Source organism: Sycon ciliatum, chromosome 9, assembly GCF_964019385.1.
Source record: "Sycon ciliatum chromosome 9, ocSycCili1.1, whole genome shotgun sequence".
Classification (NCBI taxonomy): Eukaryota; Metazoa; Porifera; class Calcarea; order Leucosolenida; family Sycettidae; genus Sycon; species Sycon ciliatum.
Genome location: NC_088651.1, coordinates 5356271 through 5370564, shown reverse-complemented (window position 1 = coordinate 5370564; position 14294 = coordinate 5356271). Strand labels below are relative to the sequence as shown.

Here is a 14294-nt window from a genome sequence, read left to right as displayed (position 1 = left end):
TTGCAAACGTCTTTATTGTTAATCATAGTCTGCGTGCCATGTCGATGTGGGGTCCGAGACCACATGGTCAGGACGAGGCTCATAGAACAGGCATTCTTGTCTGTCTGCCTGTCTGTCTGTCTGTCTGTCTGTCTGCCTGCCTGCTTGCCTGCCTACATGCCTGCCTGCCTGCCTGCCTGCCTGCCTGCCTGCCTGCCTGCCTGCCTGCCTGCCTGTCTGTCTGTCTGTATGAGTGTGTCCATCCCTGCCTGTCTGTCTGTCTGTCTGCCCGCCTGTCTGTCTGTCTGCCCGCCTGTCTGTCTGTCTGCCTGCCTGCCTGCCTGCCTGCCTGCCTGCTTGCCTGTCTGTCTGTCTGTCTCTCTGTCTGTCTGTCTGTATGAGTTTGTGCATCCTGCCAGTCTGTCTGTCTGTGTGCATGCCTGCCCATGGACACGTGTGTACTTATAATGTCCACATCTGGTTTCTTTCCGCCGTTCTTCACTTTGCAGTTAAAGCGTGAAATGGAACAGACCAAGGCTAGGATCGAGGAAGACAAAGTACGAGAGGAAGGAGGCACATCTTCGAAGGGCACTGCGGCGGAAAACAACGCTCGCATCGGTATCGGCAGCGGTAATGGCGGACTGGGCGGCAAATATCTATCTCAGCACCTGTCCAGCCCAGCCCTCAACGGCCAACATCAACATCATCAGCAGCAGCTGCATCAGCCAGGCATGTCGGCGGTGGGCGTCGGAAGCATGCTTCCTCAGCAGTACGCACAGGCAGTGCAGGCTGCACAGTCGATGCAGGCCACACACTGGTCTGCGCAACACCAGCAGCAGCAGCAGCAGCAACACCAGCAGCACGCGCATCAATCCGCTGCCATGAGCAACGCCAAGGCAACCATTCAGCGCCGTGCCTCGGCCTCGGCGATGGCAGCCGGTGCATCTTATCACCCCACTCCCTCGCCGCCAGTACGCAATAAACGGCGTTCAAGTCGCGGTTTCACCGGCGCCATGTCCAATCCTAACTCTATGCCGAGTTCCCCTGCGCCTTCACAGTATTCCTCCCAGCAGGACCTGGACCAGATTCTGGACGCTGCCGTGTCTACGTCGATGGATCTGAACCGCAAACTGAGCTTATCTGGTGCATCCTTTGGTATGACCAGTGCTGCAGTTAACACCACCTCCTCACAATCTCTGCTGGGTGGTGGTGACCCGGCTGCAGCTCATCCTCACGCCCGTGGTCATGTCCGTAGCTCATCAGCAAGTGGCTGTAAGTCATCTATCCTTTTGTCTTATCTCTCTCTCTCTCATCCTCTCTCTCATTTTCTCTCTCTTCATTCTCTCTCTCTCTCTCTCTCTCTCTCTCTCTCTCTCTTTTCATTCTCTCTCTTTCTCTCTCTCTCTCTCTCTCTCTCTCTCTCCTGCCCTCGCTGTTTCTCTCCTTCTCTCTTCTACTGTTGTTGTTCATCTCATGCACTTTTCTTCTGCTGTGAAAAATCTAGATTGACACAGATTTAAAACCATGCAACCGGGCTTTCCTTATAAACAACCTGTTGTAGAGATCTCAATCGTCATTTAGAAAATTTGTTTTCCTATAGAGGATATGCGATTACAGTTGAGATGCTTCGGTAAAGTCGTGGACTCACAGCACAGCGCTGCACTTGCACTTTTGACTCGCGTGTACCCGTCAGACAAATCTGCTTACTCACGCTTGTGTACTTGTGCCCGTTTGAAATCTCGATGAAATCATTTGCAAAACCTCTATAGGCATGTAAATGGAATTATTCTGCTTGTCGTTCTCCCCGTTCACCCAATTTCCTAACTGCCAGTGAGTTGTGGGTAGTGTCTGATAGCATGTGTATTGTTACTTCCACTTCTGTTGCTCTACTCACCCTGTCGTAGTTTTTGGCATACTTCAACCGGGCACGGTGTCGAGAGACGCAGAGATGCAGATGCAGATGGAGCATTTTGGAGAGCAGTATCGGATGGCCATTGGCCAGCACCAGCAGCGGCAGAGCCTGGGCCAGCAGCCAGGTGGTGGAATGATGCATGGTGCAGGAGGTATGACGTCGACCATGTCAATGCCAACACTCACCAACGACGATATATTCTGTAAGTTGCGCTCAGTCTTGCTCTCTCTCTCTCTCTCTCTCTCTCTCTCTCTCTCTCTCTCTCTCTCTCTCTCTCTCTCTCTCTCTCTCTCTCTCTCTCTTTCTCTCTCTCTCTCTCTCTCTCTCTCTCTCTCTCTCTCTCTCTCTCTCTCTCTCTCTTTCTCTCTCTCTCTCTCTCTCTCTCTCTCTCTCTCTCTCTCTCTCTCTCTCTCTCTCTTTCTCTCTCTCTCTCTTTTCTCTCTCTTTCTCTCTCTTTCTCTCTTTTCTCTCTTTCTCTTTCTTTCTCTCTCTCTCTCTCTCTCTCTCTCTCTCTCTCTCTCTCTCTCTCTCTCTCTCTCTCTCTCTCTCTCTCTCTCTCTATCTCCTCTTGATCTCCATCTCTCTCTCTTTCTCTCTTCCTCTCTCTTTCTAACAAGAGACAAGCAGTGACTTGGATCGTGGGAGGAAAATCCGAGCCATGGTATTTGTACGTGCAGTCATACGTCATAACTGTTACAGCTTTGCCGAATCTGTATATTTAAAGAGTTTCACTGTGACGCTTGTTTCACATTGTCAAGTTTGTACCGTATTGTCCAGAGTATAAGCCGCGCTTTGAGCACTCGAAATTCACCCAAAAACAGGGGTGCAGCTTATACTCCGATGATCAAGAGAGCGGTGATAAAATAGTGTAGATGTCTGTATTTCGTGGCAAAAAAATGGGGGGGGGGGTGAGTGCTGCTTATACCCCAGTGGGGCTTATACCCCAGTGGGGCTTATACTCCTGAAAAATACCGTAACTGTACTGCTGCTGTCGATTCCTTGTGCCTTCCGCAGTCGGCAACAGCGAGGTGTTTGGAGCGTCCGGATCGCTAGCGTCGCGTCCCCACAGCTCGGCAAGCACCAGCAGCAGCCAGCAGCAGGAGAGTTTGCCAAGCAGCCAGACGAGCAGCTGCACCAGCTACACGCTCGCAGGCCCGGCCGCGCCTGGCACTTGTGGATCAGCGGCGCCGCCTCCATCACCGGTAAGTCCTCCGACTCGCGGTGGTGGTGAGAATGACATATTGGCTGGTTTGCCAGACCCGAAGTTGCAGTTTCTCAGTTTTAAGAGGAAGGATCGGAGGCGGAAATGTTTTTTAAAGCCGCTGGCCTTGAAGGATGCCAAATGGGCCGGTCCAGATTCGCCACCGCTCCGCTTGTCTCCCTATTCCGAACCATGCGAAAAGCATCGGGTTGTACACTGCTACCCAGCAGATTTTCCTTTCCCCGAACCTACCTGCCCTGATCTCGTTTCGGCAACTGCTGTAACTTCGACAGATCCCGACAACGAGCTGGCAGTGTCCGATGAACCAGCAGCGCAGAATGATCAGGTCACAAATCCTCCTGCCAGTCCAGTCTGCGTTATGGAAGTCGAAAGTGAATCTGACTGATCGAGAGAAATGGAGTTGTGGCATTGTGAAAAGGACTAACATACCCTCTCTCCCCCCTCCCGCCTCGTAGCCGTGTTATCCTCACTCCTCCACCTTTAACCCCCCCCCCCTCCCTGTTGTAGCATTGTCATCCCCCCCCCCCCCCCCCCCCCCGTCCCCCCTGTTGTAGCCTGTCGTTGTATGTCCTGAGCAGTGAATGGTGTTATGAACTGTGTTATGCAGATCACTGATGATGTAATAAAAGAAGAAGAAAGGTAGATGTAGATGTACAAATGTATTGTGCTGTACACATTTGCAATCAAACCGAGTCTCGCTGCGCTGTATTTTGTTATCAGTTTGTGTACTGTGTAGTAGTGCCCTTGATGCCGTAACAAGTTAGTGTTTGTGAACACAGGGTTTATCATGTGAATATCAACCTATCTGATGCATCCTGAGTGCTTGAAAGCCAGCGCAGTGTCCAGTATCGTGCTGAAGTCTTCGTTGCTGTATTGATTAAATGCACCCTCCTTCCTGTGTGCTGTGTGATGAGTTTGGGTGTTGTACCGACCACAGTGCTGAATATGACTTTTTCCCTTTTCCCTTCCCTCTGCCAGTGAACAATGCTACAACAAGACTCAGTGTCCTAGAATTATGTTTTCATCAGAGGCGAAAGTCTTAATTTTACGTTACTACAAAGATATATCAGGACTTTTAAAAGTGTATAATATAAGTTTTCACTCAGTGTATTATATTGTTTCATCAAAGGCGAAAGTCGTAATTTTACGCCACTACAAAGATATATCAGGACTTAGATATATACGTTTTCACCCAGTGTGTTATAATGTTTTCATCAAAACGAATGTCGTAATTTTCTGTGACTACAAAGATGTAACAGGACTTGGTGTATATATGTTTTCGCTCGGTGTACTTATATGTTTTCATTGATCGTGAATGTTTTCATACTACCTGTAGTTGACAAAGAGTGTTTCTCTCTCGAATGTGTGTCACCTGGTAATCTGCCAGAGTGTGTTGGTCCCCCAGAGCATGTTGAGTGACCCAAGATGTGTACTGGTTGTTGGTCCGCAAGAGCATGTTGAGTCTGTTATGTATACTGTCTGTTAGTCCTTGAGGGACCTGAGATGTACATTGTATACTGTCTGTTGGTCCTTGAGGGACCCCCAGGTGTATACTTGTTGGTCCTTGAAGGACTTGAGATGCATACTTGTTGTTCCTTGAGAGACCTGAGATGTGTACTGTCTGTTGGTCCTTGAGAGACTTGAGATGTATTGTCTGTTGGTCCTTGAGAGGCCTAGATGTACATTGTATACTGTCTGTTGGTCCTTGAGGGACCTGAGATGTATACTTGTTGGTCCTTGAAGGACCTGAGGTGTATGCAGTTTGTTGGTCCTGGTTGAGGGACTTGAAATGTACACTGGTCGTTGGTCCTTGACAGACCTGAGATGTACACTGATTCCTGGCATGTACACACACACACACTACAGAGGGTGAGATAGTGAGAGAGGGCGACATAGAGAACACACAGTGAAGATTAGGCTGTCAGAGCCGTTTTTCGTTTGTTGTTGTTGTCATTTGTTTTGTTTTGATTTGTTTGTTTCGAGACCTCTTGCAAGAGTATTTCTCTGGGTTCATCACGCGATCGTAGCATTTTGTATCCTGTAATTCGCGCGCACTATACGGCCGAGAATTCACTGCGCTGCTGTCCAGAGGTGACTGACGGAGGAGCTAGTACACACCGTTTGTACCAACAGCAGTTGTGTGGAAAAGCTAACGATAGACAGGCGAGATGTAAACACTAATAGAGACTTCTGTGGTACGAAGCCAATGACAGACTCCTGCCGGAGATACAAAGCTGACAACTGATGTGCAAACGGTGAAGACAGAGTCCTGAAGTTGAACAGCTAATAGTAAACCCGTGTGGCACAAAGGCTAATGACAGTCAGGAAGCGATGTATTGTTTTCCTGTATGATGACATTCCCCAAACTGTCTTCGTCTAGTCGCGTGCATGTGTGGTACGAGCATGCGCCATGTTGTAGTCAAGAGTTCTGTTTTCAGTCTTCTTGTTCGTCTCGTGGGAGCTGTTGTCCCTGTTTTCCCGTCATGTTATAACATGGATGTGACAAATGGGATTTAGGCCTTTGGCCTATGGTTGGTGGATCTGATCTATCCTCCCCCACCGTTTAGGAGCCGCATCTGACGCCTGATCATGGGGTGGTGGAGTCCCACGGAAGCGGAAAGGTGGTTTGACCAGGGAGTGTATGACTCCTTGTTCTTGACCTGCCCGGTACGCGAACCCGTCAAATTTTGTTTTCGAATTTACAATAACGTACACAAAGTAGCCTTGTTCTTTGTGTCCTCCGTCCCGGGGAACGGAAAGGGTGTGATTTCGTAACACACGTGAGGTACGAAAGCTAACGACAGACGCGTGAGACACTAAGATGATAAACTTGTGAGGTGCAAATGCTGACGACAGACTCGTGAGGCACAACAGCTAGCGGTAGACTCTCAATGTGCAGTAGCTGGTGAGATGCAGGCGTTGGTGACATAGATTTGGTGCAAGGTGATGGACATACTGTGGGAGATGCTAAAGCTGATGACAGACTCGTGAGGTACGAATGCTAATGATAAACCTAATGACAGACTCATTAGGTACAGTAGCTGATGGTCAACTTGTGAAATACTAAAGCTAATGGTAAACTCGTTAAGTACGAACGCTAGTAACAGTCGTGTGAGGTTCAAAAGCTAACGACAGACTGATGAGGTGCAAGCGTTAATGATAAACTCGTGAGGAAAAAAGGAATCTAATGATAGAGGTACGGACGCTAACGACAGAGTCATGCGGAGAGAACCGGCACTAATGGTAGACTCCTGAGGTGCAAGAGGCAATGAGAGACTTGATAAGCTGCAAAAGCTGGTGAGATGCAAGAGATGGCGAGATAGAGAAGGTGAAGCGACGTACAATATAGGCATGATTGCTGTATAAGCCTGCAAGCCTGATCTCGTGCACCAGTGTCGATACCGCAAACACTGTCGTCTCCGCCGTAGTCTATCCCGTCACAGACCAGTGTCCCAGATTACATCGGATTCTAGCGTCAGTATCACAAGTGCTGTCGTATCTGCCGCAGTCTATTCCATCACAGACCAGTGTTCCGGATCACATCGCACAATGTTGAACAGCATTATTGACTGGAACACGAACGCAACCGATCCATGCTCGCGCTTTACTCTATCGTCCTGATGAACCCGGATAATACTCTTGCAAAGGTCTATACAATGGGATTAAGTCCACAGGAATAACCTGACAATATGGCCGAAAGCTCACTGCAGGAAAGATTTCAGGTTGTCTAGCCAAAAAGGATACTTGACCTGGAAATGAATGTTATTGACGAAAGACCTCTGAAGTTGGGTGGATCAACATTATTTCAGCTGTGATCAGCAAAAACAGACCGATAGGTCAAATTTTTCAAAATGTTTTTTTGCTGGAAATTGTTTTTTTTGTATACAAGTAAACAATTTCCACCAAAAAAAACCATTTCGAATAATTTGACCTATAGGTCTGTTTTTGCTGATCACGTCTCATTTTGAAAATAATAATATTATGGTCCAGACCTCATGAATAGAGTAGTTTGAGAGTACCACAGAACAGTGTGTGTAGTGCTGAGGCTGCGACTGCGTAATGCCTTGTGCTAGTTCATTCATGAGGTTGGATTTCTCCGGCCAGTACCTAAGTCCTTCTTGTCATCTTCTACGTCATGTACCTATGTGTGAGAAAATCTCCTCGTATGTCATGATGTGCAGGACAGTCACACATCCTTTATTGCTGAACCCACATTATAATAATATTGTGATACAGATTGTAAACCATTCGAGGTAAAAGAGAAAGCCATTAATATAAAAAAATAAAAAGAAGAAAGGTACAGTCAGTTCTAGCCAGAGAAATCCCACCTCATGAATAAAATAACGTAGGGCGTTATGCTGCAGCCCTAGCACTACTTGTACTTGTTGTGCACTACACACACTAGTCGTTACACTCAAAGTCAAAGGCAGCGCTACGTACTACCACAGGGATTTATCCTGTATTGCATCGCAGTTTGCTACGCAAAATCGATCTACTGCTACTAAAAAATCACAGTGACACGCAGAAAACTGCCATACATACATGGACAGGCTATCCATGCTTTTTGTAGCTTACGCCACAACTGAGATTTTGCATAGCGAAAACTGCTCTGCAACAGCATGACAGTAAAATCATCCCTGTACTACCAATGATTATGTTATCTCAAAGTCAGGTAAGTGTCATGTAGATGTAGCTCCAGTGTGGGAGCAGCCAACTTTCTATTTTAGCTCCTCTTACGTAATGGTTACTGTAATGTGCCATGTAATGTGCCATGTAAACGCTGGGCTTACTCCTGTAGAAACCAACATCAGGCTAGGCTTCTATCCAAGCCAGGTATAACAGGGGCGTCGGAAGGTGATGATTTAGTGTGGTATGGTCAGCCATCTGAAGTACAATTTACTCATTTACTCGTGGGGGAGGCGTGGCTGAGCAGAAAATTTTGGAAATTTAGAGCCCAAATCAGTGCATTTTATTGATTCACGGGGTACTTGGGGCAAATAGTGGTACGGTCAATAGTAGACAATACCTCAATACCGTAGTGACATGGTGTCTGCTACGTAGTGTTTTCTTAGGACATGCATGACGGAGTTCTGCACTTTTTTCGTGGGCGGTCATAGGTGATAGACTTTTTGAGAACCTACATTCAGTGGTACTAGTGTGTTACAGGCTGATGTATGTTGGCCCTAGCCCAGTCTGTTGTCAACAGCTGTCTGTCTGTGTGTGGGAGTGGCTGTGTCATGCTTCAGTGAATTCACTGACCTCCTCAGCTAGCTATGGTGCTGTACTTGTAAGTTGTAGTCAGGAGCAGTGTTTTTGACACAGCATGTCAGCTCTGCCAATGCACAAGCTTACATAATAAGCCATCTATTACCTACTATTGCAGCAGCTTATGCTGCCACTACAGCCTGTAGATAGCCTAGTGCCTACCTACCTACATATCATGGCTTACAAAGCCTAGTGAGGGGGGGGGGGGGATTATTTTGAAGTAGATAAACCTGTTTTTGTTGAAATGTTGTTGATTACTGCCTTGTAACATGCTCCCAACCAACAACATGTATACAGCCTATAATCCAGGGCCTACTGTAAATATACAAAATTTCGGCACTTCACGATTTTTGACATTTCGCCAGCGATTTATTTTCGGCGTGGGGTAGAGGGCATGGTATAGTGCGACAGATGCTGTGAAAAATTTCATCGGCGTTTTAATTTAGGCGTTTTGGGTCGGTGCCGAATATAGCCAAATTTAAATAGCTGCCGAAAATTTGTATATCATTTTACAGTACCTATCTGCATGTACACTGTGACTATGATCTGCATGACCACTAAAGTGTACAGGCATAGTGGTGGCCAGTGGATGCAAAGGCGTGTGTTTCTGAACATTCAAGTGATGTTGCAAATATTACAATTTTATTATTTTTGTCATGCTATCGTCACACTATTGTCACATTTTTTATGTGTGTCTACTGTACACTGAAGGCGTGTTATTTCAAATGTTTCTGTCTTGTCTTTGGTGGTCATGTGTATTATGCCTATCAGCTGTGTCTAGTGCTTAGTATTGCAGGTATTGATATGCAATGCTGCTGCAGCCTGTAAATAGTCCAGTACATTGCCCCAGGCATAGGGAGGATACCAGAGAGAATATATCTGTCAATCTCTCACTCCTTCGCCCACCCCTGACCCCACCCCCAACCTCTCCCTCTCTCATAAAAATCCGGACAGCAGATCGGTTCTCTTCTCTGCACAATGATCTTGAATATGCTGTTTGTGTCCCTGTGTTGCTTCCTCTCTCTCTGTCACTGCAGTATTCAAATGCTCAACATCAGCAGCAGCAACAGCTGGATGCGGCCATGTCCATGCAAATGGGTCCGCCCGTGTCCGGTATTGCCACGCCGGCCTCCATGACGTCTGCTGGGAGCGGCGGTGGTGGCACAAACTCCAGCAGCGGCATTACCTCGTCTGCAGGACGGACAGCTTCCGGTGACGTCGTTGATGACGACACGCTGAAACGCGGAGAGGCGTCACTGGCCGCCACGTCGAACGACGACACACTGAAACGAGATGAGAAACTGGAGGAAAAGGATGACACACTGACAAGGAATCAAACGCCGATCAAATCCGAAACCCTACCACGGAATACTGGCATGGATACGCCGATCAAATCCGAAACCCTACCACGGAATACTGGCATGGATACGACTGTGGATCCGCTCTACCGTACGCAGCAGCTGCCACAGCAGCAGCAGCAGCAGCAACAACTGCAGATGCCCCAGCAGCTTAACACGTCTTCATCACAACAGCTCATAAACCATGTCACTCTGCAGCAGCAACAGCAGCAGCAGCAGCAGCAGCTGCAACAGCAGCAGCAGCAGCTGCAACAGCAGCAGCAACGACCGATGCATGCACCTCTTCTACAGCAGCGAAGTTGCCCTGGCTCTCTGGTGGACTCGGGCGCTATGTTCGGATCATCCACCCAACATATACAGCATCAGCTGCAGCAGATACGGCAACAGCAGCAGCAGCAACAGCAGCAACAGCAGCAGCACGAACTTCAACAGCAGCAGCTGCAACATCGAGCATCGCATGGATCGGGTGTTAGTCTTGATGTGAGTCTATTTATAGTAGTGGTGTTAAAACAGAGAGGTTCCAGGCTGTCCAAGAGAGTGCTCAACACCGAGAGGTAGAGCTGGTTCAAACAATAGGAGGACAGAGAAAGTGTTTTTACTCCGAGTTTCACGCACTAAGCGATCATCAGAAAACAGTAATGAGAAATCTGGATCAGTATTGGTTTATATACTCTCAAAGCAAAGTGTAAATAGCTGCAGCATGGTAGTTTAGTGGGGAGTATAATCATGTGTGGCACAACATGCTGGTGGGGGGGGGGGGGGGGATTGCATGCTGCCGTCTGGCAAGTTCTGCAACTGTTTGGCTACCGTGTGTGTATTGCCCCAGCCCTGTCTTACAGTCCATTCAGAAAAAGATGATATCCTAGCTTTGGGCCAAAAATGGGTCAAATTTTGAGTTTTTGTCCAATTTTTCGGCAATCCCCATGGAATGCTCTTCCAATTATGTTTTTGAAGTCTATTTCTTCAAAGAGCAAGCCATAACAACAATAGGATTTCGGCCAGGTGTTGCCCCCAAAGTACTGAATTGAAAATCCAGGCCGTTCGCTCCACTAGCGTAACAGTACAGTTGCGGTTCGAACCCCAGTTGAGGTACCTTTTTTGGACCCTTTTTCAAGTTTCAAATCTCACGGCACTCCACAGTGTACCATAAATCACGAAAAATCACCAAATACGGGAGAGCCAGTGTTCATCTTTTTCTGAATGGACTATAGCTGTAGGTCACTGCACTGGTTAGTCCATGCATATGCAATTATGCTATGAAGCTGAGACCTCTGGTCGGCTGAACTTAATGGGCCCCACCGCCACACTACATTATTCACCCCAGTGTCTCTGAGGCTCTAAGCCCACATGTACCGTGCGTGTACCATGTACACGCCAGTCGCAAGAGAAGCACACAAGTCTACAAATGCACTGCATGGCACACCCACAGATGTTCTCTTATAGCAATGATAGCGGATCTGATTCTGAATGAAACATATAAATACACATACTTACATACACACCCGCGAGCACTCGCGTCAACGGCGGTTTTTGCTCAATTTCCTGAGGCACGACAGGTCCCCGTATAACATTGTTAACTCTTCACTTCGCTTGTTTTCCAAATGATCTATAAATCCTTACGCCCTTCAGGTTAAAATTTGTACAATATCATCAAATGTGTATGTGTGCGTGTGTACATGTGTGTGTACGTGTGTGTGTACGTGTGCGTGTATGCTTGTGTGCGTGTATGCATGTGTGCGTGTATGCATGTGTGCGTGTGTGCACGTGTGTGTGTGTGTGTGTGTGTGTGTGCACGTGTGTGTGTGTGCACGTGTGTGTGTGTGCACGTGTGTGTGTGTGCACGTGTGTGTGCGTGTGCGTGTGCGTGTGCGTGTGCGTGTGCGTGTGCGTGTGCGTGTGTGTGTGTGTGTGTGTGTGTGTGTGTGTGTATTTGGTTTATCTTGTCTACAGCTTGCGCAGTCTGGGAGCAGCAGTTCGGAGCAGCTTTTCGAGAAAGTGTTCTCTGAAGCAGGTAGGATTACTACTGCAAGAACTGTTACGTGAAGATATCACGTATTATGTTTCCACCATTGCTTATCAAGGCCCTCTACATCGTTTTCGTTGTGTGTTGATGTGCGTGTGTGGGCACGACATGACTGTGTGTGCTTTTTTTTGTTGTCCACTGTGTGTATTGCACGTACAGGAGGTGTTGGTGACTCCGGCTCGCTTGGTTTCCAGAGCAGCGGACCGATCATGATCGCGCCCACTCACCACCGCAGCGCCGATCACCTGTTCGACCCGTCCTCCCCGGCATCGTCGCTGATGCACTCAGACCTGGGAACGTCGCCGGCCAGCACCAGTATACATTCTGGCTGTGGCTCTGTCGATGGTATACCGTTAGCGGTGGCGGGCAGAGGGCACGGCGTGGCAACTGTGGCATCGGTCACCCCCGGACTGACTATGGTGTGTGCTCCCGACGTCCTGAACAGCGCTGCGGTGGCGGCCGGTGGAGCTGCTGGCAATGGTTCCAGACCCGACTCACAACAGTCTAGCCACTCCAATCACTCGAGCAGAAGCGTGGGTCGGCTGTCGCACGGTTCTGCGGATATGTACGCTACTCAGTTCGACTCGCTCGGCCGGGGCCTCCACGGCCTATCCGCAGATGACCCGGCGCTCAACGTGGAATGGCTCGATCTGATGGGCTCGTCGTCGACCAACTCCACCCTGGAGCGCAGCACCGGAATCAACCCCAACCTTCGCGTAATACAGCAGGTACCGCAGCACCACACCTCGCTGCAGAATATGGCCATCGCGCAGGACAACACCATGATGACCCAGGACACGCTCATGCAGTTTGGCCTGCCCGCACAGGAGCTGAGTCCCTGGAGATTTGGCGAACGCTAGCACGTCTGTCCAGGCAGATCCATAGACACGCAGCTCCCGTTACAGCCGCCTTGTTGTTCGCGCCACCACCACGGTCACCTTCACTGTCACCACTGTCACTAAGCGCCCCTGCTAACACCACCATGACCCATCTACGTATGTAGAGTGGTGTGTCTGAGATGTTTTATAGTCTAAACCGTGCATCAAGCTGAGCTCATATCAACCTGCTCGTTGTGGAGATGTTCTCCAACGGTGTAAGCACGTCACGCAAACAGCAGTAGCTGAGCGCTGTTTGAGTTCTCACATCACGCCGGCCGCCATGTGTTAATGAAATCAACAGAGTGCTTGCTAAACAATGTTTTCCTGCGCGTACTGTTCGAAGGAAGGCCGCGAGTGAGAGCAGCTATCCAGTAAAACTTGGCCACATTCTGCTCTGCTAGCATGGTGTCAGTCGGGGCAGAACCTGTAGACTGTGCAGTGGACCTTTTTCGTGTGTGTGAGTGTGTGTGTACATGTGATGCGATGACACTTTAGTTTTGTTCCCCACACGTTGACCTGATTGATATAGTTGGTGTTTGAAAATGTTGATGTGCCTCTTAGGTCAGCTACCACTACTGTCGTTTCGTTTTAGATCCGTGCTAGCGTCTTCCATCATATACATAATAGCCATCCATTCTCTATCTCGCCTTTATGTGTGCGTGCGGAAATGTATAGCTGCTCAGATGTGTGTGTGTGTGTGTGTACGTCTTTCCGTGTTTGTGTGCGTGCGTGTGTGTACGTCTGTGTGCGCTTGTGTGTTTGTGCATGTGCATGTGTCTTGATGTATGTACATACCTTTTTACTCGTCTTTTGACTGCCGTCGTTTGTAGTTTTTTGCTGTGTACGTACGCGCGCGCTCCTTCAATCAGCATACCTCTTTCTTCAATCAGCATACCTCTTCTGTTGCTTCACGGTATCTTATTAACTTTTGCATCGTTTCTTGTGCGATTGTAACTTTGACACAGGAGTGGCTGTGTTGTCTTGATGCTCGTAGACCCCAAGCAACAGTGTGACGATGGGAGTTCCATTGGAACTATACAGTATAGACCATTCTCATAGAAGTGTGACTGAGAGAGTTGGTTATCAGCCCATTCGAACTGTATAATATAGACCGTGCTCACCAAACAGAATCTTGTTTCCAAGAGTCTGCTTTTACAGAGTCTGCTTTGCTGTGCTGGGATATCCTGTCCTGTTTTCTCTCCTATCGCCTTGCGTACTACCAATGTGCGCTGCTGCTGCTGCTGTGTGCGTTTATCTGCTTCTTATCACAGAACGACAGTGCCTTTTTTTGCATGAATACTTGAGAGTTGGAGTATGATCATGACCTGTGTCTGATGTACCGGTATGTACGTGTATGGTGCGGGGCGACTCACCACCACCCTACAAACGGCTTGGCCAAAAGGTCATAAATCTATGTTGGCTATAATTGATAAATTGGGGCACGCTTTTATAACCGGCTGTTTCTTTGCATCCATTCGCACACCATTATGATTGTGCAGGAAAATTAGTTCTTTATTGCCGAAGTTCGTTAGGCCCTAAAGCTTACTATTCGAGTACTGTTTTTGGAAAGCGGTTCTTCTTCGATGAGTCCCGATTCTTTCCTGCCATTTTTCCTCCAACGAGCCACTACACGTTTGTGGAATACGGTAGCCGAGTG

The 14294-nt window shown here is 48.2% G+C and overlaps 1 protein-coding gene across 2 annotated transcripts in view; it reads left to right on the top strand.

Annotated features, from left to right (window-relative positions):
• Positions 1-13972, top strand: part of LOC135824584 (probable serine/threonine-protein kinase yakA) — a gene marked incomplete at its 5' end in the record, with an annotated part of 28840 nt that extends 14868 nt beyond the window's left edge. For both annotated transcript variants that reach the window (XM_065337319.1, XM_065337318.1), the window contains 6 exon segments: positions 489-1251; positions 1884-2093; positions 2906-3093; positions 9416-10216; positions 11687-11747; positions 11919-13972. In XM_065337319.1, coding sequence (XP_065193391.1) covers positions 489-1251; positions 1884-2093; positions 2906-3093; positions 9416-10216; positions 11687-11747; positions 11919-12619 — 2724 coding nt within the window.
• Between the last annotated feature and the right edge of the window lie 322 nt (positions 13973-14294).